General features: G+C 42.1%; 1 protein-coding gene across 1 annotated transcript in view; it reads right to left on the reverse strand.

Annotated features, from left to right (window-relative positions):
• Window positions 1-18,025: 18,025 nt before the first annotated feature.
• LOC113407378 (protein Dr1) overlaps window positions 18,026-26,726 on the reverse strand; it is a 13,382-nt gene continuing 4,681 nt past the window's right edge. Inside the window, exons 2-3 of the mRNA XM_026655802.1 lie at window positions 23,936-24,099; window positions 18,026-18,174 (exon numbers count right to left, since the gene is read on the reverse strand). Of these exons, the coding sequence (XP_026511587.1) occupies window positions 18,028-18,174; window positions 23,936-24,099 (311 nt within the window). The 3' untranslated portion in view covers window positions 18,026-18,027. The remainder of the gene's footprint in view (window positions 18,175-23,935; window positions 24,100-26,726) is intronic.

A 26,726-nucleotide genomic window follows, 5' to 3' on the forward strand; every position in this document is an offset into this window, starting at 1 on the left:
AAGGGGATCTACATCTCCTTCTTGGTGATCCACGTCGAGACGATGGGGACCGCGATCGCGGTGCCGGTGACGAGCCCCAGACGATTTCGGCAGTGGCTCTGGTGACTGGTGGTGCGGAGATGGAGAGCACGTCATTGACTCAGGGATCGGCGGCGCTCCACTGCTCCCTGAGGAGCCTTATCAGCTGGCTTGCCCTCTAGGGGAGTCTTTGCCGAAACCTGCAGCCCTTGCTACATCAGCAGCATGGGCAGAGGCCTTTGCTCCTTCAATGCTGGGGGAGCACGTGAAGGCGTCGGTGCCAGCAGGGGAGCTGGTCTGATACCACTCCCAAGAGTCGGAGGAGAACCTTTCACAGGGCTAATGTCCCCAATGGGAGAAGACTGACTGCGGGGCTCCATGGTAGATGGGCGTCCCGAGGCTGATCTTTTGCCCACTGCCACATGATTCTCTTTCCTGCTGCCAGGGAGCCTTTCTTCTTGGCCTTCTTTGGTACTGGTGCCAAATGGGACTTGGTGCCAGGGGTGCACATCGCACCGATGCTCCATTAGGGAACATACTCGTTTAAAGTTGTGCAATGCACCCTTATAACATCGTTTGGCTGACTTTACAAGGGAACATTGCAAAAGTTCCTCTTCTCTGCCTCCTCCCCCTCCCTTCCTCCCAGAGCTTCCCCCGCCGCCAAACAGCTGTTTGGCGGCGCTTAGGACTTTCTGGGAGGGAGGGAGGGAGGGAGGAAGCCGCCCCCCCCCGGCAACCAGGGCCACTCAGAACGCAGGGGCTTTAGGGGCTACAGGGCCCTGGCCTAAGGGGGCCCCGGGGCCCTGGCCTGCAGCTCTAAAGCCCCTTTCGGAATGCGGCCCTGCGAGCACGGGCTGGGGGACTCAGGAGGAGCAGGGACAGCCGCGCAGCCAGAGGCCGGAGAGAAGTGGCGCTTTCCCCTTCAAAGCCGGCCGGAGAGAAGTGGCACTTTGAAGGGGAAAGAGCTGCTTCTCTCCGGCCGCTGGCTGCACGGCTGCCCCGGTTCCTCTTGAGTCCTCCGGCCCATGCTCTCAGGGCCGCATTCCAAAAGGGGCTTTAGAGCTGCAAGCCAGGGCCCCGGGGCCACCTTAGCCTAGGGCCCAGTGGTGAAGCCAGGTGAAGGGAACAGAGGGAGCAATTAAAAAAAAAGTCACCATCCACTGCGGTGCTTTTACTCACCCGGCGGCGCTCCGGGTCTTTGCGGCAGGCCCTTCACTCGCTCCGGGTGTCTTCGGCGGCACTGAAGGTCCCGCCGCCGAAGACCCGGAGCGCCGCCGGGTGAGTAAAATAAAAGCTCTGCAGCGGGTGGCGCCTTTTTTTTTTTTTCGCTCCCCCGGGTGAGTACAAAGGCACCAAGAAATTGACAAGGCGCCACTTGTGCTCAGTGGGGGAGCGGCCGCTCCACCCCTAGCTACGTTACTGCCAGGACCCTGCAGCCCCTAAAGTCCCTGCGTTCCGGGTGGCCCTGCCTGCCGGGGGGGGCAGCTCCCAGAATCGTGGCTCCCAGTATCGGGGCCATGGAGGCGGTGCTGCGCTGCGCAGAGCCACCTGCACCAAACAGGAGCTGCCCCAGGTAAGTGCGCTGCACCTCCTGCCTGCCCCAGCCCTGAGCCTCCTCCCGCACCCCCACCCTGAGCGCCCTCCCGCACCCTAACTCCCTCCCAGACCCCACATGCCACTGAGTGCCCTCCCGCACCCTAACTTCCTCCCAGACCCTGCACCTTCATTCTGAGCGTTCTCCCACACCCTAACTCCCTCCCAGACCCTGCACCCCCAGCTCTGAGCCCCAGGGGTAAGCCAGGGGCACCTCCCCACCACAGTACAGTACAGTACTGTACAGTATATAATACTGTTTGTCTGCCCCCAAAAAATTTCCTTGGAATCTAACCCCCCGCATTTACATTAAATCTTATGGGAAAATTGGATTAGTTTAACATCGTTTCACTTAAAGTTGCATTTTTCAGGAACATAACTACAACGTTAAGTGAGGAGTTACTGTACTAACAACTAAACAAACACTAACTACTGAAGAATCAACTATAAACACGGCCTTAAGGCACGAAGTCCAAAGGAGAAAAAACTGCTAGCCCTTGCTAAGCAAGGAAAGGCGCTCTAACTAACCACCATGGGTGGTAAGAAGGAACTAAGAGGGCATATGGCCAGCGGCGTCTGATATACAAGCACATGGGCGCAGCACTCAAGGGAGCACCATGGCCGGCCCGACTGATACCGCTAAGGCAAAAATCTCCGATGACCGTGCACACACTTAGAATGGAATTGACATAAGCAAGCACTAGAAGAAGAAATAAATTTACACACTTACTCAAGGTTCCTTTCCTTGCATTGGGCTTACCTGTGCTCTACTGCCAGGACTGACGTGGAATTTCAAACAGGTCATGGCTCATATCATAGCTGGACCCTCCATTTGAATGTCCCCCATCCTTCCCTTCTTCCTCCTCCATCTTCTCCTCACTGTTCATGGCAGAGATCTCTGTCTCAGGCTCCTCGAAGGTATCTATGGTGATGTGCAGGGTATCGGTGGGGTTTCTGCCAAGTATGACATGCAGTTCTGTGTAAAAGCAGCAGGTCTGCAGCTTGGCATCAGTTCAACTATTGGCCTCCCTGGCCTTCTGATATGCCTTACGCTGTTCTTTCATTCACACAGCACTGCTGCTGGTCCCTGTCATACCCTTTCTTCTGCATTCCCTAAGCAATCTGCTCATAGATATCCACATTTCTGTGACTGGTCTGGAGCTGTGCCTGTACAGCCTCTTCTCCCCACAGACCCAGGAGATCCAATATCTCCTGTCTACTCCAGGCCAGAGAGCATCTGGAGCATGTAACTGGCATGATCAGCCAGGCACAGTTCCACTCCCCTCCCCTCCACCCTCAATCTCCATGATCCCTGGGCAATAGAGTTCACAATTGTGTCCACAGTGGTCAGTGTTGGGCATTGTGGGACAGCTGCTGGAGGACTGTTAGGGTCAACATAGTTAATGCAATGTCTACATTTGCACACTGCCAACCTCAATACGTTGACCCTGGCTCAACACCACTCAGGCCTGGTCTACACTAGGCTTTTATGTCGAATTTAGCGCCGTTATATCGAATTAACCCTGCACCCGTCCACACCACGAAGCTATTTAGTTCGACATAGAGCTCTCTTTAAATCGATTTCTGTAATCCTCCCCAACGAGAGGAGTAGCGCTAAATTCGACATGGCCATGTCGAATGAGGCTAGGTGTGGATGGAATTCGACGCTAATAGCTCCGGGAGCTATCCCACAGTGCACCACTCTGTTGACGCTCTGGACAGCAGTCCGAGCTCGGATGCTCTGACCAGCCACACCCCGGGAAAATTTGAATTCCTTTTCCTGTCTGGGCAGTTTGAATCGCAGTTTCTGTTTTGACACCGTGGCGAGCTCAGCAGCAGTGGCAACGATGCAGAGCTCTCCAGCAGAGATGGCCGTGCAATCTCAGACTAGAAAGAGGGCCCCAGCATGGACTGATCGGGAAGTCTTGGATCTCATCGCTATGTGGGGAGATGAGTCCGTGCTTTCCGAGCTGCGCTCCAAAAGACGGAATGCAAAGACCTATGAGAAGATCTCTAAAGCCATGGCAGAGAGAGGATACAGCCGGGATGCAACGCAGTGCCGCGTGAAAATCAAGGAGCTGAGACAAGGCTACCAGAAGACCAAAGAGGCAAATGGACGCTCCGGATCCCAGCCCCACACATCCCGTTTCTACGAGGCACTGCATTCCATCCTAGGTGCGGCCGCCACCACTACCCCACCCCTGACCGTGGACTCTGAGGATGGGATATTGTCCGCGGCCGGTTCCTCAGCGGACGGGGAAGAGGAGGAAGGAGATGAGGAGGACGAGGCAGTCGACAGCGCTTACAACGCTGATTTGCCCGACAGCCAGGAGCTCTTCATCACCCTCACAGAGATCCCCTACCAACCCTCCCCAGCCGTTATCCCAGACACAGATTCAGGGGAAGGATCAAGCAGTAAGTGTTTTAAATATCTAAACATTTATTTATAGCATAACTGGCATATTTAAAATATTAACAATAGGTAAAGTGCTTTAAAACATGTAAACATTTATTTACAACAAAACAGGAAGATTTAAAATATTAACAGTGGGTAAAGTGCTTCAAAACATGTAAACAGGAAAGTCCAACAAAACGGGAATCTGTGCAAAGTGTATCATGATTAGTCTGTCTTTGGGCGCTTCAATATATAGTCTATTTTCAAAAAATTTCACAATGTCCGCTTCATGATTATACTGCCCAAAACGCTGCACTCTTTTGTCCCTCCAAGGGCACCTAACCCAAAAACTGGTCAATGTATCCGGGGATAGAGGCGACATCCTCCGGGGAGAACTCCTCATAGGCCTCCTGCAGGTGTTTTTCAAGCCTCATGAGCAGGTTCCTGGGCAGGGAGAGCTTATTAGGCCCCCCGTGGTATGAGACGTTTCCCTACCACAACGCCAGCAGGTACTCGGGGATCATGGCCTTGCAGAGCATTGCAGCAAATGGCCCCGGTTTCTGCAGGCTGTCACGAAGCATCCGCTCCTTCTGGCTCTCCGAGACCTTCAGGAGGGTGATGTCTGGCATGACTCCCTGCTGTGAATTAGGTAGGGGAAAGTTAGTATTGGGACTGCTTGCCCGTCCCTTTACAGAACTGCAACCGCCGGTTTACAGCCACGCGGTTTACAGCCGCGAGGGGGTGGGACAGGGCCAGAGTTCATGCTTGCAGGATTGCTGCCAGCAGAGACTCGCATTGCTTTCTATGCGAAAGGAGGCCAGTGCCACTCTTAAAGTTTTAAGCAGCCACAAGTCTACGGCTTACCATGTTTGACAGCTAGACAAAGTCCGGTGTCCTGCCCTGCTCCTCAGCTCGCCACAGCAAGACCGCAGGCACTGTAGGCGAGGGCCGAAAATTCGACCTTGTCCTCAGTGCGCGTGTGATAGGTGCTCTGCATGGTCTTGTTGAAAGACTATGTTCTCTGTTCACAGATACATTGATCTGTCTCAGGAATTCACTCCCTTTTTCCAATTCCCACAGCCACATCTGCCCAGAGGCTAGCGCACATTAGGAGGAGGAAGAAGAGGACACGGGAAGACATGTTTGCTGAACTAATGGGATGCTCCCGAGCACAGGCAGCCCAGCAGACACAGTGGAGGGAGAACTTGTCACAAATGCACAAGGCAAACATGGAACGGGAGGAGAGGTGGCGACAGGAGGACCAGCAGGCGACTCAAACGCTGCTTGGACTAATGAGGGAGCAAACGGACACGCTCCGCCGCCTTGTGGATGTTCTGCAGGACCGGAGGCAGGAGGAGAGAGCCCCGCTGCAGTCTCTCTCTAACTGCCCTGCCCCGCCACCAAGTCCCATACCCCCCTCACCCAAAGTCCAAACACGGAGGGGCGGAAGGGGCCGTGAAAAATTTCACTCCACCCCTGCGGACTGCTCTACCACTAGAAGGCTCTCATTCCCCAAAATTTGAAAAGTCCTTTCCTACCCGCCTCACACAAGACCCCGTCCAAGTTTCACCCCCCCGTTCCATGTGCGGTTGTTAATAAAAAATACGTTTCTGTTCATTACTGTTTCCATCCTCTTCTTTTGGAGGAGAGTCTGTCTGAAGGGGGGGGGGGAAGGGGCTTGGTAATTGGACAGGACAGTCACCTTTAGCAGGGGGCAGGTCCAGCAGCAGGGCACATATACAGTGCAGTGACTAGTTATCCTGGTCAGTCTGGGAGGTGGTTTTCATGTTCTGTGTGGTGGGGGGGGTGGTGTTGCTCTGTGACTTGGTGGCGGGGGAGGGCAGTTACAGATCTTATGCAGCGGTCCTTACCCTGGATCACAGAGCCGCGCAGCAGGGGATCTGTAACCCTCCTCCCCCTGCAAGACAGACACATAGCCGACACATACACGCAGTCCCGGCCAGGAGGGCTGGCAGGCTCCGTTGAAACAACCAGTCCACCACCGCGGAGCCTGTCATTCCTGGAGTTTAGAAGCATCATTTGCATCACAACACTAAACCCGCCCCCCGCCACAGTCTGCGTCCCAGGTTTAAAACATTCCCGCGAAAACAGTAATAAAGACAACGGTGTCCATTAACAAAACAGAACAGATTTTATTTTTTGGGAAGGGGGTGAAGGGGGTATGTAACTGGAGAGGATAGTCGACGGCAACTGGGTAAAGAAACGGGGGCAAGTTCAGCTTCTGTGTCCACAAACTTAAAAGTCACTGGGTACCCTGCTCAGCCTTGAAACTGGCTTTCAAAGCCTCCCGGATGCACAGCGCGTCCCGCTGGGCTCTTCTAATCGCCCGGCTGTCTGGCTGGGCGTAATCAGCAGCCAGGCTATTTGCCTCAACCTCCCACCCCGCCATAAAGGTCTCCCCCTTGCTCTCACACAGATTGTGGAGCACACAGCAAGCTGCAATAACGATGGGGATATTGGTTTCGCTGAGATCACAGCGAGTCAGTAAGCTTCTCCATCTCCCCTTGAGACGGCCAAAAGCACACTCCACCACCATTCTGCACTTGCTCAGCCGGTAGTTGAAGAGTTCTTGTGCAGTGTCCAGGGCCCCAGTATAGGGCTTCATGAGCCAGGGCATTAGCGGGTAGGCTGGGTCCCCGAGGATCACTGTAGGCATCTCCACATCCCCAACAGTTATCTTGTGGTCCGGGAAGTAAATACTTTCCTGCAGCCGTCTAAACAGACCAGAGTTCCTGAACACGCGAGCGTCATGAACCTTGCCCGGCCATCCGACGTAGATGTTTGTAAACCGTCCCCGATGGTCCACCAGTGCTTGCAGCACCATTGAAAAGTAGCCCTTTCTATTGATGTACTGGCTGGCCTGGTGGCCCGGTCCCAGGATAGGGATGTGAGTCCCATCTATAGCCCCACCGCAGTTTGGGAATCCCATCGCAGCGAAGCCATCTATGATGGCCTGCGCGTTTCCCAGGGTCACTACCTTTGACAGCAGTACCTTGACGATTGCCTTGGCTACTTGCAGGACAACAACCCCCACGGTAGATTTGCCCACGCCAAAGTGGTTCGCGACTGACCGGTAGCTGTCCGGCGTTGCAAGCTTCCAGAGGGCTATGGCCACTCGCTTCTGGACAGTCAGGGCTGCTCGCATCCGGGTGTCCTTGCGCTTCAGGGCAGGGGACAGCAACTCACAAAGTTCCAGGAAAGTCCCCTTCCGCATGCGAAAGTTTCGCAGCCACTGAGATTCATCCCAGACCTGAAGCACTATGCGGTCCCACCAGTCCGTGCTTGTTTCCCGGGCCCAGAATCGCCGTTCAACAAAATCCACATGCCCCATTGCCACAGTGATGTCCTGGGCGCTGGGGCTCGTGGTTTCTGACAGCTCTGTGCTACTCTCCGACTTCAGGCCCTCACGGCGGTGCCGTAGCCTCCTCGCCTGATTTCTCTGCATCTGCCTCAGGGAAAGGTGTATGATAAGCTGCGAGGTGTTGAGAACGGCCACAACTGCAGCGATGGTCGCAGCGGGATCCATGATCGCAGTGCTGTGGCGTCCGCGCTGTCACTGATCAAAAAGTGCGCGAACTGATTTCCCGCCGGCGCTTTCAGGGAGGGAGGGAGGGCGGTAGTGACTGACGGATGACGACAGTTACCCAAAAGCACCCTCGCCACATTTTTTTACCCAGAAGGCATTGGCGGATCGACCCAGAATTCCAATGGGCGGCGGGGACTGCGGGAACTGTGGGATAGCTGCCCACAGTGCACTGCTTCCAATGTCGACGCTTTCCCTGGTAGTGTGGACTGACAAAGTCGAATTACTGTCCTTAGTGTAGACACATACGTTCGACTTTCTAATATCGATTGCACATATTCGATTTAACTAAAATCGAACTACTCTCGTAGTGTAGACATACCCTCAGAGAGGTAGTGTTACTACGTTGGCATAATGGAGAGCTTACATCAGTGGGAGACAAATTTAAGTGTAGACACAAGCTGGCTTATGTGGACCTAACTTTTTAGTGTAGGCCAGGCCTTAGTGTGTGTGTTAATCTTAACACAAAGCATGAAGCTAAAACATGCCAAGTTTGGGGGACTGGACTGCTTTAAAAGTAGATTTCTAGAGCCTTTAATGAGTGTTTCACCTATACATTGCTTGTTTAAATGCAAACCAGGCTGTTAATGACCAAAAAGCTCCCAGTCTCTTAAGTCTGTTCAGTAGCTAGCATGTCAAAGGAACTGATTTCCTACGGCAGAAAAAGCCACCATCAAAACTGTGACTTGTTGGCAGCCTCAACACAATGGCCAAGATTTAACTGGATGTGGGGACTGAACTATCTTTTCACCACCTGCATGTGGTCCCTCTGGGGCACACTTAAGGCACATTATTGAGACAGCTTATATTGTTTTTTGACCATACTGTACATGTATGAGAATCAGAGAAATTCAGTATTCAGATGCTTCTTTCAATACAGTAAGGAGATACCTTTTGCAACCTGCTGAGGAGCTTTCTCCACCAGCCTGGCTGCTCCTATAGTTCCTCCCTCAGGACTGTTCAGCCTTCACCCTAGATCCCGTCTCCTCCAAATTTCTGAGTAGGCAGCTCTTCCTACACAGTTCTTGCCAGGCTGGATTATACCCACAGCAGGGTTATTTCTATTCATGTCTAAACTTTCTGTTGAAGCTTCTGCACCCTAAGTGACAACACTTAGTTTTCAGGGAGGATAACTCAGTAACAGATTAATTTTGTTGTTGGAGCAGCAGTTTACACTGTGGGAGCAGCATCGAATGGCATAAGTAGAGCAGTTTCAACACCCACATACCCATATTTCTTTCTCATATTCTGGTGGGATAACAAGTCACCATCCTCAGTGAGTAAGCAGAAACCACTTAATTCTGTTACAATACATAGGTAGTAGAGCACATCAAAATTTTTGCATATAATGTTTTGTAAAAAAAAAACAAAAAAAAAAAAAACCCAAACTTTTTAAAATGCAACTTTCAAAATTATCAAAATCTTCTGTTTGTCACAAAATGTCCTTGATTTTTTTTTATTACAGAAGTTACTGATTTTTTTTAAAATTGTTTTTGAAATTTTACATTTACCAAAACCCATGTTTTCTTACTAAAAGCCAGATTTTTGTTAAATGTCATTTTTCAAATCTTCTACTTTGGTAAATTCCAGTAAGAACAAATTGTGGAAGTTTTCACAAAAAATTGAAATAGGTTTGTTTTGAACCCTGCACAATGGAAACAATTTCAAATTTTTTCACAAAGTTAGTTTTTTGCTTTTCAACCAGTAATAATTATTATTGTCATTACTATTACTTATTTTGAAGTCCCTGCTACAGAGAACTTGCAATCTCTAGGCAATGGACAAAAGAATAAGATGCACTGGGAGATCCAGAGGAAAGTTACCTTAAGTTAAGATTAAAAATGCTCATATTCCTCTCATCTTAATTTTAAATAAGAACATAAGAATGGCCATACTGGGTCAGACCAATGGTCCATCTTGCCCAGTATTCTGTCTTCTGACAGTGGCCAATACCAGATGCTTCAAAGGGAATGAACAGAACACAGCAATCATCAAGTGATCCACTCCCAGCATCTGGCAGTTAGGGACTTAAGGACACCCAGAGCATGGGGTTGCATCCCTGACCATCTTGGGTAATAGCCAATGATGGACCTATCCTCCATGAAATTATCTAATTCTTTTTTGAATCCAGTTATAGTTTTGGCCTTCACAACATCCCCTGGCAATGAGTTCACAGGTTGGCTGTACATTGCGTGAAGAAATACTTCCTTTTGTTTTAAACCAGCTGCCTATTAATTTAATTGGGTGACCCCTGGTTCTTGTGTTATGTGAAGGGATAAATAGCATTTCCTTATTCACTTTCTCCACACCATTTAGGATTTTATAAACCTCTGTCATACTCCCCTCTGTCATCTCTTTTCCAAGCTGAACAGTCCCAGTCTTTTTAATCTTTCCTCATATGGAAGCTGTTGCATACCCTTAATAATTTGTTGCCCTTCTCTGCACCTTTTCCATTTCTAATACATCTTTTTTAAGATGGGGTGACCAGAACTGCATGCAGTATTCCAGGCATGGACATATCATGGATTTATATATTGGCATTATATTTTCTTATTTCTGTCCCTTTCCTAATGGTTCCTAACATTGTTAGCATTTTTGACTGTCGCTGCACATTGAGCAGATATTTGCAGAGTATGATCCACAATGACTCCAAGATCTCTTTCCTGAGTGGTAAAAGCTAATTTAGACCATCTTTTGTATGTATAGTTGGGATTATGTTTTCAATGTGCATTACTTTGCATTTATCAACATTGAATTTCATCTGCCATTTTGTTGCCGTCACCCAGTTTTGTGAGATCCCTTTGTTGCAGTCTGCTTTGGACTTGAGTAATTTTGTATCATCTGCAAATTTTGCCACCTCACTGTTTACCCCTTTTTCCAGATCATTTATGAATATGCTGAACTGCACTGTATGTTTTTGGTCTACAGGCCTCATGAAAGCAGTGAGTCTGAAGAATTTGAATAATAAAAGTAGGGTGAATTGAGATTGGGAGTGTGTTCCCATAAACGAGACAGCAAAAGAAAATATGAAAATGAGATTGAGAAAAGGTAACAAGGAGGCATCAAGACTGGCACAGCTGGCAGCAGGAAGTGAATGAGGAAGAACACTATAAAGATATAAGATCTAAGGGCCAGGGTGGAGTTGTGTAAATGTACATTTCATATTTACATTAAAGATTCATTTTCTACGGTCTATATTTCAAAGATTTGTCTGGGAAGTGGTTGTCTCTAAAGAGTAATCATAGCAGCTAGCTGTCTGAATTACATGGGATAGCCATCATTGATTGTCTCCCATACCCATCTCCTTAATCATCCTCTCCAAACAGTTACAAAATCTGGAAGTTTGACCTCAACTGGAAAATCTGGTTGTGGGGTGGAATGGAGTAGCCAGGCTCTTCATCTTGCTCGCATGCAAGGACTGCTATCCTGATGAAAGTCTCTTTCTTGGCTTATATTTTTGCCTGAATGCGGAAAGCTCAGTTCTTGTACTGAAGAGAGATTTAGTTTCGCTTTCTGTTCTGAGTGTCATTTGGGAAATACACTTTTCACTGTTTGGGTTACAGGCATCGAAGAATACAACACATGCTTTCAGTTCAGAGAATTACTTTTCTAATAAGGTTTCAAATTTCTTTAGAGAAAGCTTTTTATGACATGTTGTTTAGACGAGTCATCTGCATCTCAAGCTGTGGAATGCTAACATCTTGATCTTCTACACCCTGCACTACCATTTATTTCCCTAGTATGTGAATAGGCATTAATTTCAAAGCCTAGTTGGGAACATGAACATTATGCTAGGCAGTATAACATTGCCCGATTAATCCTTGTCAAGTGCTTTGAAGATGTAACACTCTGTGTAAGTGCTGAGTAGTAATATCTAACACCCAATTCAAAATCTTCACAGTACAGCAAAATGGTTCTCCCATGGACAGGCATAGAAATTCCTCTACTCATGCCATGCAGTACCGCTCCAGTGTGAGCTACTGCTCCAGCAACAAAATTAATCTTTCACTAAGGCTACATCTACACTAGCACTTTTGTTGGTAAAACTTTTGTCAGCCAAAAAGTGAAAAAACACACACACCCTGACCAACGTAAGTTTCACCAACAAAAGCGCCGGTGTGGACAGGCACCTCTATGAACAGCACCCATTGGCATAGAGTGGCTACACGGGAGACCTTACAGCGTCACAGCTGCAGCAGTACAGCTGTGTGGCTATAAGGTCTGTAGTGTAGACATAGCCTTACTGAGTTTTTCTCCCTGAGAATTAATAGTCTTTCCATTTAGGGTGCAGAAGCGCCACAAAAGATTTAGACAATTAGAAGCAGCCCAGCTCTGCGTATAACCTGGTGCCCCAAGAACTGTGTATGTATTGCTGCCTACTCAGAAATTAGACTTCCCTCTGGCTTCCAGGAAACTGCTTTTATAGAGATCCCTTGTAGTGTCCGACGGGACTTCAGCCCACTGGTGCAGGGACAGGGGAAAATACCTGTGCCTCCCCAATTCAATTCAAGGAGTGTGATGGCCTAGTTCACGCACCACCACCATAATTACAGAGTCTAGTAACTGAGAACTGACCTAATAGACAGGCCTCTTACAATAGTTTGCAACAATTGCAGAGGTGCAAAATTGCCCCAGACACACCCTTTCAAATTTGCCTTGAGCCCACTCCAACATGCCTTCTGCTACCGAGGCAGCACAGAGGTGGCTCTGCACATGTTGTGTGGGCCATCTGTGCTGCTGAGGCTCTTTAGCAGTACTGCCACAAACATGTCACAGGGGACCTCTGAATCTAGTCTTTTATCTCCATCTGTTTCCTCACTGCAGCCTATATGCTGCTTAGCAGCAATAATAAAAATATGATCTCTGCCCAGAGATTAACAATGACATAGAATGAATGTTTAAACATGTACATAATAATTCACCTAGAGACAGGAAAGGGAGATATATTTGCCTAAGCAATATGGTTGTACTATTTATCGTAAGCAGCAGGTGAAAATCTATTTGTGATTGCAGGTGAGTGTTCACCACTTCTATGCAGTCAGAAAAAAATCCTCAAACATTTTACATTAAAAAAAGCACTTAGAAAAAGAATTCAGGCATATAATTAAATAAAAAGACACATAGCGCCCATCCTGCAAGAGGTGCACCCAAATATGGCCCCTACCCCAAAGGGCTTACAGTCTTGTAAACAAGAAACAAAATTGCATTCAATGAAAAACTATCTCCATAAATTAGAAATAAATGTAGCTTTGTTACTGGTTTCTGTAAACATGCAAATTAAAGAATGTTCATCGTACTATTATTGAAGTATTAGATATTAAAGTGAGAGGGATATAAAAATGTCCTGTTGGAAAAGTTACTATATACATTTAAATGTGTGTATCTAAAAATTCTGAAGCAAAAGTGATTTTTAGGTCAGTTCTCACAATTCCCTCTAACTCATGGCAGCTTCATGTAATCAGCCCTTAATGCCATCACTGGTACAGATTGTACATATTGCCTACACTAGGGCTTGGGAGAATATAATTTTTGGTTTATTAAGGATGTTAGGAAGAACACATGTATCTGATAGGTTATTTTAAAAACCACAAGCTGTGTGAAGCTGTTCAAATGTTAGGAAAATTAGCAATAGACTTGGTATGGCTGCATCAGAAGACAGATAAGGCAGTAAAAAGTACATAAGTCATAGTATCCAATGATCAATTTTATGTTTAAGATGGCTATCATCACACAGATCACACTACCAGATGTGACCAACCATATCTAAAGCTTGAAATTATTTAATTTTTAAATAAACTGTAGCAAGTAGTCCATCCTACATTCAAGTTATGTTTTCTGTAAGTAAAGCTCCTTCACTGTACTTGTGATGTTTGTTTTAATATTACTCAAATGTACAATTAAATGTACATAAGTTTTGATTTGATGTTGTACAATTTTTGTACATTTGTACAATAGATTATTCATCTTCTGCTAGTCTTGCCTCTGCAGCCGAGCCAATACACCAAAGTTTGTTGAAGGGGGATCCACATAAACCCAATTTCCATTGCCCCATGCTGTTATACTTCCACTTGTTAAGCACCTGTACAGTGGTGTGGCTTAACATTACATAGGGGAGAGGGCCCCAGCATAGAACTCTCTCTCCCTATAACAACTCGCCTTGGTTGTCTCTCTGTCCAGTGAAACTGCCTCAGTGCTACTGCTTTTAGAACTTTGTGCACCGAGAGATGAGACAGGATGCAACTAATTTTGTTGTTCATCTCTGACCCAGAATAGAATTCAGCTCACTTCTGGACCTGTGTTAGCGCTGCAGTGCTGGAAGACAAAAGTACCATAAAAGCTTAGTCAATAAAGTAAACAAAACGCACACACAGCATCTGTTGATTAAGTGGCCATTGCCACTTCTCTGACTACAAGTGGACCTTAACAGACCAACTTTTAAACTTACTGCCATACCTTTTTCCTCCACTGAGTTATGCCAGGAACATTCAGCAATGATGGCTATGTTCAGTGTGGGTGGATGGTCCATTTACTTGACAGGTCTCTACCCAGCACTGAAATCCTAAATTTTTAACAACTAGATAGATCTCGCAAACAGATGAATTTTGGAACCCCATCTCAACTTTACTCCCCACTCCCTTTAAAGGGACACTTGTTAAAAATTGTCAAAAGCAAAAGGAATGATTCACAGGAGATAGTAAAGCAATATTGAAAGTAAAACTGTTACTATTTAGCTAGCTGAACTACACTAGCACTCAAGTCAGCCTTGGCAGCCTTTGCATATTGTAGTCATTACACATTCAGTATTATACTTCATTTCAGAATCTTAAGGCAACATTATGGAACTTTAGTTTTTGCATTCAAATTCAATGTTACATTACAACTAAAGTTGTGCAAGTGGTTCCGTTTAGAGGTAATCGAGTTTTGCACATAAACAATGAAGAATTTACAGTAAGTCATTTTTTTAATTTGACACGGTTTCAAAGTGATTTGAAGATCAACGAACATGTACTATTATGCATATAGAAGTATCTTCTTTAATGAAGGCACTTTTACAAAATCTGACATGCACCATCTACCACTTGAGCTTTCTCCATTCCTAGAAATGTGATTTTTTTTTTTTAACGTATTAACAAACCTGTAACAAGCACTTCTGTCCGAACACGAGACATTCAAATATACTTTTAAGGGGGATTCCAGCTTAAGTTTTTTGAAAAATTCACTGTTCATTTTATCCCAGAAAAGCAGTATTAAAAGGAACTACTTTATTCACCATGTAAAACGTCATGCATACACATTCCATTGGAGTGACAGAAAACAGAGCTTTACTCAACTTCCATAACAGCCTTGAATTGAAAGCGTTACTCAGCAATGAATGTCTTCTGCTGAGATATACTGTGTCAGTTTAATGCTATGCCAAGCTTGAAAAGAATCTGCTACACATATGACAAGTGACTAGGTCGCAAATAACTCTGCTCCCTCTTTCTACTGGTTTCTTATAAGATTACCTTGAGAAAGTGTCAAAGCCTCACATTTGGTACTGAAGTTAATTTCAAGTTTCACTCTTCCTGAACTGTATTTTGGATACTGAATAGAGAGCCTAATTCTGACATGAGAGAATGAAAAGTTGCCTATGGAACACTGACGATTTATATTTGATGATAAGCTTAAAAAGAACAACTAATTTTTGTAATGTAACTTATTTGCAATATTCTTTGCACCTTTTCTTTTCCCACTAGGACTGCACTGATTTCCTGACACACCTATTTAAAATAGAGACTAAGTAGTGACATCTGATTTACTCACCAAACTTAAATTTATAATGTCTTATGCCTATTTATTATTTGTGTACCAGCATCAGTAGTATCATAGCTCTAGAAATAGCTTTGTCTGTGCCACCCAGCAGAAGGAGGCAAGACATAAATGCAGTAAGTCCTACAAAAATAATGGCTAGTTTGTTCAAATTAAAAAATTCACAATAGAAATTTCTTCTCACCATAAAATTCTAAAAGATGTAATAAGTAATGTGTATCTGACTCTAGAGGTTTTGACTGTCCCTTTAGCACTGAAAAGCTGGAAATGCAGTTTTTAAACAAGTGAACCTGTTCACTTTACAAAAATGCAAATATTGCAAATAGGGAAAATATACTTCCTGGAAGGAGAGTCAACATGACAAAACAGAGATACTGTTTACAAGTATATAATTAGCTCAACTGAGCAGGAATATCATACAGCAGATTTTGGGTAGCCTTATCTTTGTCACAAAAATTGCTCACCAGTCAAAATGGCAGCAGTGCTTAAATAACCTTAAATTTCTTCTTTATAACATTGCAAATGCAGTGAAGAAAAGTGACTATTCAACATTAAACATAAAAACCATTTAAAAAACACATCAGAATTTTATTGCTTGAAGAATACAGCATATGAAAAAAGCACAGGAACGTCCAAAGAAAAGGTCACAAGGAACCAAACATACTATCCCATACATACCAGATGCAGTAAAATGTTAACCTGAATTCTGCATCAGAAAAAACAAGTGTGAAATACCTAATTTTGTTTACTTAAAAGAAAAAGACTCATTTAAAATAGAAAGTGTAAGGTGATACAGTACAAATTAGAAAAGCCAACACTGCACATTAACATTGTTTCACTAGACTAGATTTACTACCTTTGGTACTTAAGTCTTTACAGAAAACCACTTCCTTAGTCAAATCTTGTCCAACATATTTCATGAAAGTTTTTCAACTTAACATTCAACAAACTAATCTTTACTTTTTGAGCCATCACTGCACGGATGCATTTAGAAAATGTGCAAGTTTATTCAATATGTAACCTAATGACTCTAAAATTGAAATCAAAAGCCACTGGGTGATCCTTGCAGATCTGAATATATGCCAACTGTACTTGTTCAGATCTCTGCTTAAAATGGGCACACTGTTTTCTGTTTATTTCGCTATGTAAACAGATTGCTGCACCCACAGCTTTTAGTCAAAAATTTTTACTAGAGAAACTTGTCAAGAGCATACTAAAAGAAAAGAGAGTGCATTCTTACACAGCTATCTGATCTAATCGTTTTCACTAGTATGCAAGTGGCTTTTCCATTCTGCTGGAAACAAGAGTACCAGAACATAGGCCAATATTTCTTCATTCAACATTAAAATTCTATAATGGACACAACTGTGGTCTATTTCTACACAAAGAACAGCTGCCCATCCATTTATATAAACAGAATTTTCAAAGTCAACCTGTCAAAAAGACTCCTTTCTCATTCCTGATCCTTATCGTGCTGATTACTCTTGGGGCATACTTTCCTAACTAAACTTGGACAATCATTTGCACCTACTAACCTGTTTGAATGAAGAAAATGTTATTGTTTCACAAGGTAGCTGAGGAATCCGTTGGTAACCTAGTCTGGAAAATGTTAACATTATGCTGACAACAATAACTAACTAATCAGGGTTAAATAAAAATCCCTCTTTTACTGAAACCAGGTTCATTAGCTTCAACTTTTGCCTTTGTAGGCTTGAACATTTAATAATTCCCAGTTAAGTCAATGGAACTAACACAATTCTGGTTCACCAAGTTCCAGCTTTACATGTGAACAATATGAACATGTCCGGACTACGCAAGTAATACCATCAATAACAGTTAACATTAAATTGGAGTGAAATAATAAGAATTATTAGTTCTCTACACTGGTCAGTCTTTGAAATGAAATATCCATTGGTTCAGGACTCTTCATAGATATAATAAAATCATGGGTTTATTATTTCACCCCTATACAAAAAAAAAGACAGAATTTCTACAACTCCTATTAAACATACCTTTTCCTAGCTTAGTGAAAATGTATCTTTTCAAATTTGTAACAAATGTGGTATTTGAGCACATATAATATTTATTGCCATATATATATATCCTCATTTTTAAAAGGACAAAGAATTCAGACTTTACTATGCTGACCTCTTTGCTTGTTTCCATTATGCAGATTAAGTGTCTACTGAACCACTCCCACCCCCCCAAAAAAGAAAAACAATTAAAAATTCTCTATGTAAGATTTTATAGTTTAGTTAAAAGGGAAGAGAAATGCAAATGTGGATTTAGAGCTTCTGTATAAATCTCACTATTTTATAAACTTGTTGTTTATTTTAACACTGTTTATTGATCAAATAAATGACGCACTGCTATCTAAAATTTCCATATACACCATTAAAAATCCAAAGTTGATATGATATTGAACCTTAAATCTTTAAGAGTTCAAAAAAAGACAGTTTTTACATGTACAGCACACAACAGCAGACATCCCTAGAATACCATGGCCAGTCCAAGATGCATACAAAATTACAGGTAAGCATTCATTTCACTGTTTTCATTGTGCAGGAAAGATATTTCTCAGTGGGAAGAGAAACTCAGGTGGTGAATTTCAGATATCATCTTCATCATCTTCATCCTGAGAGGATCCTGCCTGATTGGATGCACTGGCTGACGCAGCAGCAAGCTGTGCTTGTTGGGCTGCTTGTTGCATCTGTAGCCATTCCTGCTGGGCCAGTTCTGCTTGCTGCTGTCTAGCCTGAAGACAAACAAAAATTAAATTGTTAACAAAACCCAAGACTTCCAATATCCTTTTAAGGAATTAGTATAGCACACGGGCAACGATTACATTATTGGTATAGCAGAAACTGCAGGTGCAAAGTACAAGATTTATACCTAAAAATAATCACTGTACATAAAGGGTGTTCAAAATACTGCAATGCTTTGCATTGATATTAACATTTTTTCTTCACGTTGGCATAACCTATTTTTATGGTATGCTGTACAACCATCATTTGGAGCATTTATGCTCAGAAAACCAAAGAGGTTGGGGTAAATAAAAATGTACTTGAAAAAAACCAAAATTTTGGGGGTTGCACAGGATCAGAGAGGCACCACTTTCAAATGAAAAATTAACCAGGAATGTTGCAGAGTGGCTAGAATTAGCATTAACAAGTCCTTCCACCACTTATCCACACTGCCTAGGAAATACTGACCAGGAAGTCCAGGCTTTACTTTAAGCAAGACATTATTAAAATGGTAGTTCTAACTAAGAAATCTTAGACCTTAAATGCAGTGCACATGGATTAGGATGATGCTGACTAATACTTCACATGTTTAGAAACCAATTCACTCTGAACATATGTTTGTTACGTGTGTCCTAAACAAAGCATGAAATTAAATTAAAAGGAAAAATGGAGGGTGAGGAAAGTGAAACATGCACAATATGTTATAGTTTGAAAGTGTCAGAACTAGCGAAGTAATGTAACAATATTCTTATTTAACAAGAGCCTAACCTTTGCAGCTGAACCTAAATTCAGCCCTATCATCCTCCATCTCCCAACACCGTTTTTGCTTCTTTCTGAAATAAGAGTATTAAAGATTTCCCCATCTCCAAAAGATTGCTTGGTTTTGTTACATAAATATCAGGAATGTTAAGTCTAGTTTTGCTAGATGAATTTTCAAGATTCTCAGAAGTTTATTGTGAGTTAACTTTCCTCAATTCAAGGAGAAGGGATGTTTGACATCCCTTGATGTTTGACAGGAAGTCTTTGTTAAATGATTGTTAGGTACTGAAGCTGAGAGTATAAAAAGTGCAAACAAAGTAAAAAGTTTTATTAGAAGTCCCTTCTCCTCTCAACTGTCAGCTTTCACTTGCTTGTGATGTCATATTTTTTCTAGTACTTTAGTCACTATAGTCGCCTCCAAAAATAATTGGTCAACTGACCAAACATTGGCCAAATATTTTAAAGCACTAATTTATTAGAACAGTAATAACAGTAAGAAAAAAGAGTAAGCCTTTATGGTCTCCAATCAGGTTAACCTTAGATAGACACTTATGCCTAATTACAACAACAACAAAAGTTCTTAACTGAGATATTTTAACTCAGAAAAATGTGGAACGCAAATAAATGAAATTCTAAAAAATGAAAGAATGGTACAATCAAAAAGGTAGGCCACTGCCTAAATCAGGGTATGCTTGCAGGAATATTTGAGACGATTTGACAGTTGTCATACAGGTGATTACTTGAACAGCTTGCCAAGTCCACTTAAAACCTGAATTTGCACTGTAAAAAAAAAAAACAGCAGAAAAAAATCTTTTGAAACAAAAATCAGGTCTTCTTTATAGATAAAGCAAAATAGAGCAAAAGCCCATTTCCCCCCTCTATATAGGACACTTTTAAAGTTAAGTTCACATTTCCATTCAAATCCCCTTTTCATTTTGAATTTTCCATAACTGGCCTATCAGGCAGAAATTTTCTGAACCTACTGTCTACCTAAGGATAATATTTTGGAACATTTCAGTCAGTCAATAAGAGTACAAAAAGATACTGGCCCTATTCCAAGAGTTGTGACAATTCTCTGAAAAGCTCTAGCACAAATGTGCTGGATTTAAAAAAAGCTGACATCTGCAAAGGAAATAACCCTCACTGAAAAGAGGCTTTAAATGTTTCAGTTAAAATTATTCATATGCAGTCACTAGGGTTTAAAGAGAATCAATTTATTCACAGTCGATACTTTGGTACACTTTTAGCCATTTTAACCAAAGTTCTAAACAAATGAAAGCAACACCTGAACACATTAGTAGTGGACATGCATGTCTAAGATACACATTCAATGTGGCAGGGCTCCATAAGAGTCAGTGGCTCATCAATTATGGATTATCAATAGGACTAATCACATGCATAAGTATTTGCAGGACTGGAGTGCAAATACAGCACTTGTTCCAACAATACATACACAATACATACACAAACTACTTTGATATATTGTTGAATAAAATAAAATGCATTGTTTTAGAATCTGATCAGAGATTTTTGTACAATATCAAATGAGGACCATTTTAAGTTTCATTTATTGATCGAATACACAGACTAGTGCAACTTGAATGCACTAACAATTTTATAATGCATTTTTTATTAATCTCTAATAATTAAAAAATTAAATGCATACCTTCAGAGGACAGTGTCTACTAGATTAAACAATTTTAAAGTAGGTCAAAAATCAGGTCTAAATTGATAATACCTCTTTAAATGAAATGTCAATTAATTATTTTAATTCCTCATTGTTTATATTACTCTCTCAGGAGTGTAAGAATATCCCTATCCCACCCATCCTCTACTCCTTTTGACCTGTGTAGAGTGTAGTTTTATTTAAGTTATCCACATTAAACTTCATTGCATTAAGCTTAAAAGAAAATAAAAACTTAAACTAACCAGTTTGTTATAAAACCAAACACTGCTTCTGCAGCAGCCACATTGGCTTTTTTACTCTTAGCATGAAGGGGGAAAAAAAGTATCTATACGTTAATTTGTCACAGGACTATACCATTACATGTGTTAGCCGTGTGATAAATTTCCAAAGCTGGTGAAAACTTCAACTGTCTCATCATCATCATCTATTTAGCTATAATGTACTTGGCACTTTACAACATACAAAAATAAAGTTTATCTGGGTTTTGGCATTACGTGAGTTTCAGTAAGGCCAGTGAGGAGAAGGTTGCAACTAAGATGTGAGATCACAAGGACCTGAATAAGCATTTTCACCATGGGAACAGAAAGAAAGGAAAGGATGCAGAGGACAAAAAAAGCAATATGATTTGCATATGGCCAGGATATAAGTGGTGTAAGAGGGAGGTGTTGTAGATGATTGCCACATTACGAGTCTGGCAGAATAGCGGTGGTATCAATAGTAACAGAATGGGAGAAGAGAAGACTGTTTAGGAAGATACATAATCAAATTTAGTCTTAGCCAGTTACACTTGAATTATCTGCAAACCATCTCAGAGGAAGTGCTGGAAAGAAAGGCTGAGTTGCAGGACCCTGTCTCACATTAGGTCAGGCATGGAGAAATATATTTGAATTATCATCATCTTAGAGTTCATAGTAAATCAACATGATTATACAGTGTCACTCAAGGGTAAAGGGAAAACAGCTGGGGAGACACGTTAGAGATTTAGCATTGTTGTGACAAACAAACTACTAGAGAGATGGAAATTACCCTTTTCCCCCATGAAGTGATGGAGCCAAAACCAAGAAAGACATTTAAACTGAAATGATTAAGACACAAAATGAGTTACACCTAGCAAGGGACATAAAAGGCAATAAAAAGAGGTACTACAAATACATAGGGAGAAAGAGATGAAGGAAGATGTAGGTTCTCCCTTAGTGGAGAAGAAGAGCTAATAACAGATGACATCAAGGAGGCTGGGGTGTTCCCTATTTTGCTTCAGTCTTGGCTAAAATATTAAGTTGTGACTAGAAAATTAATATTAACAAGAATGGGGAAGGAACAAGCTAGAACAAGGAAAGAACAGGTTAAAATAGTTAGATAAGTTAAATATTTTTAAGTTGGCAGCAGCCAATGAAACTCACCTGAGGGTATCTAAAAACTAGCTGAAAATCTCAACCATTAGCAATTATTTGTGAGAACTCATGGAAGATGGTGAGGTTCCAGAGGACTGGAGAAGGAAAAACATAGTTCCTATCTTTAAAATGAGGAACAAAGAGGACATGGGGAATTATAGACCAGTCAGCCTAACTTTGAGACCTGGGAGATACTGGAACAAATTATTAAACTATAATTTGCAAGCATGTAAAGGATAAAATTATAAGTAAAACTGAACATGAATTTGTCATGAACAAATCATGACAAATCAACCTAATTTCCTTCTTTTATGGGATTACTGGCCTAATGAATGGGTGGAATCCGTAGATGTGACATATCTTGATTTTAGTAAGGCTTTTGACACAGTCCACCTGACATTCTTATAAGCAAACTAGCAAAATGTGGTCTAAATGCAATTATTATAAGGTGTGTGAACAACTGGTTGAAAGACCCTACTCAAAGAGTAATTGTCAACGATTTGCTATCAGACTGGGGGGACATTTCTAGTGGGGTCTCACAGGGGTTTGTCCCAGGTCTTGTACTATTCAACATTTTCACGGACTGGAGAGTATGCTTATAAAATGTGCAGAGCACACTAAACTGGTAGGGGTTGCTAGCACTTTGGAGGACAGGATTAGAATACAGAACAATCTTGATAAATTGAAGAATTGGTCTGAAATCAACAAGATAAAATTCAATAAAGATAAGTGGAAAGTACTACACCTAGGAAGGAAAAAAGCAAACGCACAACTACAAAATGGGAAATAACTGGCTAGGTGGTAGCACTGTTGAAAAGGATCTGGGGGTTATAATGGATCACAAATTAAACATGAGTCAACAACGTGATGCAGTTGCAAAAAAAGTATATTAACAGAGTGTCATATACAAAAGACAGAAGGTAACTGCCCTGTTCTACTTAGCACTAGGGAGGCCTCAGCTGGAGTATTCTGTCCAGTTCTGGGTGCAATGCTTTAGGAAAGAAATGGATAAACTGGAGAGAGTCCAGAGTAGAGCAACAAAAGTGATAGCAGGTTTAAGACCTATGAGGAAAGGTAAAAAAAAATTGGGCATGTTTAGTCTTCAGAAAAGACAACTCAGAGGGGACCTAATAACAGTCTTCAAATATGTTAAGGGCTATTATAAAAGTTGGTCTAAAGGTTGGACAAGAAGTAACGGACTAATCTGCAGCAAAGGATATTTAGGTTAGATATTAAGAAAAACTTTCTAATTATAAGGGTAGTTAAGTTCTGGAATACGTTTCTAAGAGAGGTTGTGGAATCCCTGGCATTGGTGGTTTCTAAGGACATGTGTCTGAGATGGCCCATGTACACATGACTCTGCCGCATCGCAGGAGGATGGATTAGATGACCTCTCAAAGTCTCTTCCAGCACTACATTTCTATGATTATAGTTTACAGAAATTGATCATTTTCTAAAATATTAGTTGCCATTTCCCTTCATATATACAATTGGACTAAAGAAAAACTGGTAATACAAGTAAAGGAATACAAAAAGTAGTTGAGAATAATTTTTTAAAACTCCAACATTTGTAAACGTTTCTGTAAAATAGAAATACATGATTGAGTGGCATGGCTTTGATATCACCAGTGGTAAAGTAATACATTTATTTAAAACTCAGACTAATAAAACTTACACATTTCTATACAATGTCTCCGGCGTGTCAGATCACAGAAGTAACAAAGAAAATCCAGCATCTTATTTATCCATTTGCATTTCTTGCCAGGTATATTAACTTTGCAAGGTCAGATTCAGTGAAATCTTTCATGGCCATGCAATCCATAGAACAAGGGATTCTTCTGGACTTATGCATGTTTCTGTGGCACTAAATCAGGGAGTGTCTAGTTCATTCAACCTCACATTAGATTTCTTAGTCAGAAATATTGCCTCACTCACTTTTGCAAATAACTCCTGTTGCTGCCTTAGAAGTTCTTCTTCAGGAATGCCAAGATTTTCCAAACGAGAACTGGCCTTTCTTCTTTTTAGTGCTACTGTTTTGCACTCTTGTAAGACTTCTTTTACCTCACTGATATAGGAGCCAAAACCCAAGCTTTCTAGTGCTGGAAAAAAGAAAACATGTTGATCAATTAGCATAACTAAATTTTATAGTCACATCAAAACAATTTCCTGTAATAAGACACCAACTTGTTCTGTCCTATAGATTCCTTATTTAAAGCGACCCACAACCATTTTTTTTTTTATTTGCATCTTTTTACTCTTCTGTAGTGCATGAAGGCCTAAGCAAGAGATTTTCAAACTGAGGGGCACAGAGGAACATTTGGGGGGCAAGCGGTGTCCCCAAGCGGCTGGGACTTGGGGAGGGAGCACTACCTCCAGCCCCCTGACTCACATCAACAAGCCATCCAGCCTGTGGGTCAGTGTCAACATCCACTGATGCTGTGCTGATTTCTGCTCCTGGCAGCCTCTGTGCCCAGTGCTGGCTCCACCCCCAGAGACTGTCACACGTGCCTTCCCACACCCTGAAAACCTGAGGGGCAGGTATTGTGTCTATATTTCTCTGGGTTGGGGCAGCACAACCAAAAATTATAACTCGGGGGGGGGGGGGTGAAAAGGGGAAGGGGCTCAGCTCCAAAAGTTTGAAAACCATGGCTTAAGTCATATTCCCCTACTCCCTTCCTGCACCAAAAGTGCAGTCTTAAATCTTCAAACCTTGAGACTATCAAGTGTGCTCTTCTCTGGTTTTGCTGGTACTTTTAAATTTCTTAGCTATATTTCATAAAGGTGAGGGAACTAGTCAGAGAAAAACAGCAAGACAAGGAGACAGTTTAATTTCTTAGTTATAAATTTAAAATAATTTCATATAAACCAGACAAATGAATGGAACCGGTGCCATATTTCCCATTTTGCTTAAGAACAGATATATGGTAACATGTACCATACACACCACATCTGCCCAAAGTCCCATCCTTCTCCCATTTAAGCATAATGGACCAACCAGAAAAGTACATTTTCTTAACAGGCTGAAGTTAGCACCGATATGCAACAACTTGGCCATTTCAGGAAAGAAAGGATTGCTAATTTAAGACCCCACCCCCAATGTAAATAATAGTGTGTTGCATACCTAGTTGCAATTCAGTAACTGTCCTCCAACCCTCCCTAAAACGCTAAGACACTATTCCATCTTGTAGCATAGCTGGGACCTAATCATGGTTTTAATAGTCTCCACAAAATATACAACAGGTTGGATAGACAGCATCAGGGAACAACTGTTGTAACCAGGTTCCTAAAAGTTGTTTTACTGTAGATAGGATCCAACTCTTGTCCACATTGAGCTTTGAACCATGCTTTAAAGTAGTTTGAACTACTGGAAAAAGGGGTTCTGGATACACTGGTTTCAAACATTATTCAGCTAGCCACTGAAAATAGGATGAAAGCTACAGAAATATTTTGAAGAACTTGCCTCTGTACTACAGAGAGCATCTGCCTTTAGATTGCTAAATTGGTCTGCAGCCATGGGCTCCTTAAGGACTCTTCAATGCTATTAGATGCCCAAACAGCAGCAGTAACAACCATCTATTACTAGCCAGAAAATTAAACCCCATTTTAGCAGACAGAGACCTGTCACAGTGATTGATTCATTAGGGACCTCTATGCTTGATTATTGCACCGCATATCTAGGAATGAAGTCAAACCCAGAAAAAGCTCCCTGTGGTATAAAACACATCTGCTTAACAGAGGCCCTCCCCGTTATCACCTCCACCCTAGCATTCTGCTCTCAGACTCTATTCTGGATCCTAGTCTGTTTTAGATTTATCCCATTGAGGGTTTTGAGTACCAAGATACCTGAGAGATTGCCTCTCAGCTCCATGAGCATCTACAACAGCAACATTCCAGTGAACAAAGAAACAGATGACAAATGAACAGTGGGCTTGCAAGTGAGAGAGATAGACCAGCTGCTGGGAAAGATCTTATATTTGATGAGAAGAATGACTATGGACCTCTCCACTTTCAAAAGTCAGTGTAAAACTAATTTCTTCAATTTACTGGGGGAAAGCTTAGTTCTTCACATACACAAAAGGTCTCCGATTAATTAAACTAGGAAGATAGATTATCTGTTTTTAATATACTTTGGAAGCATTACAAAACTACTGTGATGGTTGCCACATAAGTACCTGGATAAATAGCCCCTGACTTGAATTTGATTTTTAAAAAAATAAGAGGAAAAGGTTTGGTCCTTTCTTCACCAGACAAAAAGTGTTTGAAAACTAATTTTAAGCAACAGTTAACTTAATAAGACAAACAAGTACATTTCTTTATTAGTAAAATCTTTGATTATTAAAAATGAAAATTGTAAAAATAGAATTTACTTGGGACAATTCATGCTCTAGTTATTTTGTACATTTTGCAAATCTTAGACAATGAAAATCCATAAAGTCAGTCTTCCTTTTGTTTATTGTCAGTTTCACTTTTAAGCTGGCAAATTTAGTTGACTGCATCTTTTATCTAAATTTAATTTTTTAATAAAGTTTATATTCTGTTTTCAAAATTGGTTTTAAAGCCTATTGTAGAAAAGGCCAACTGACATACCAGTATTTTACTTTATCACTGACAAATATTTTCTGATGAAGTTAATGGCACAGCCTTCAACAGCTTTGTTATTACTATTTGCACATGTAGATATCAGCGCTCTGATCTATTTGGTTTACTTTAAATGCTACAGGTTTAA

This window comes from Terrapene carolina, unplaced genomic scaffold (genome assembly GCF_002925995.2).
Source record: "Terrapene carolina triunguis isolate 2854851 unplaced genomic scaffold, T_m_triunguis-2.0 Scaffold211, whole genome shotgun sequence".
NCBI lineage: Eukaryota > Metazoa > Chordata > Testudines > Emydidae > Terrapene > Terrapene triunguis.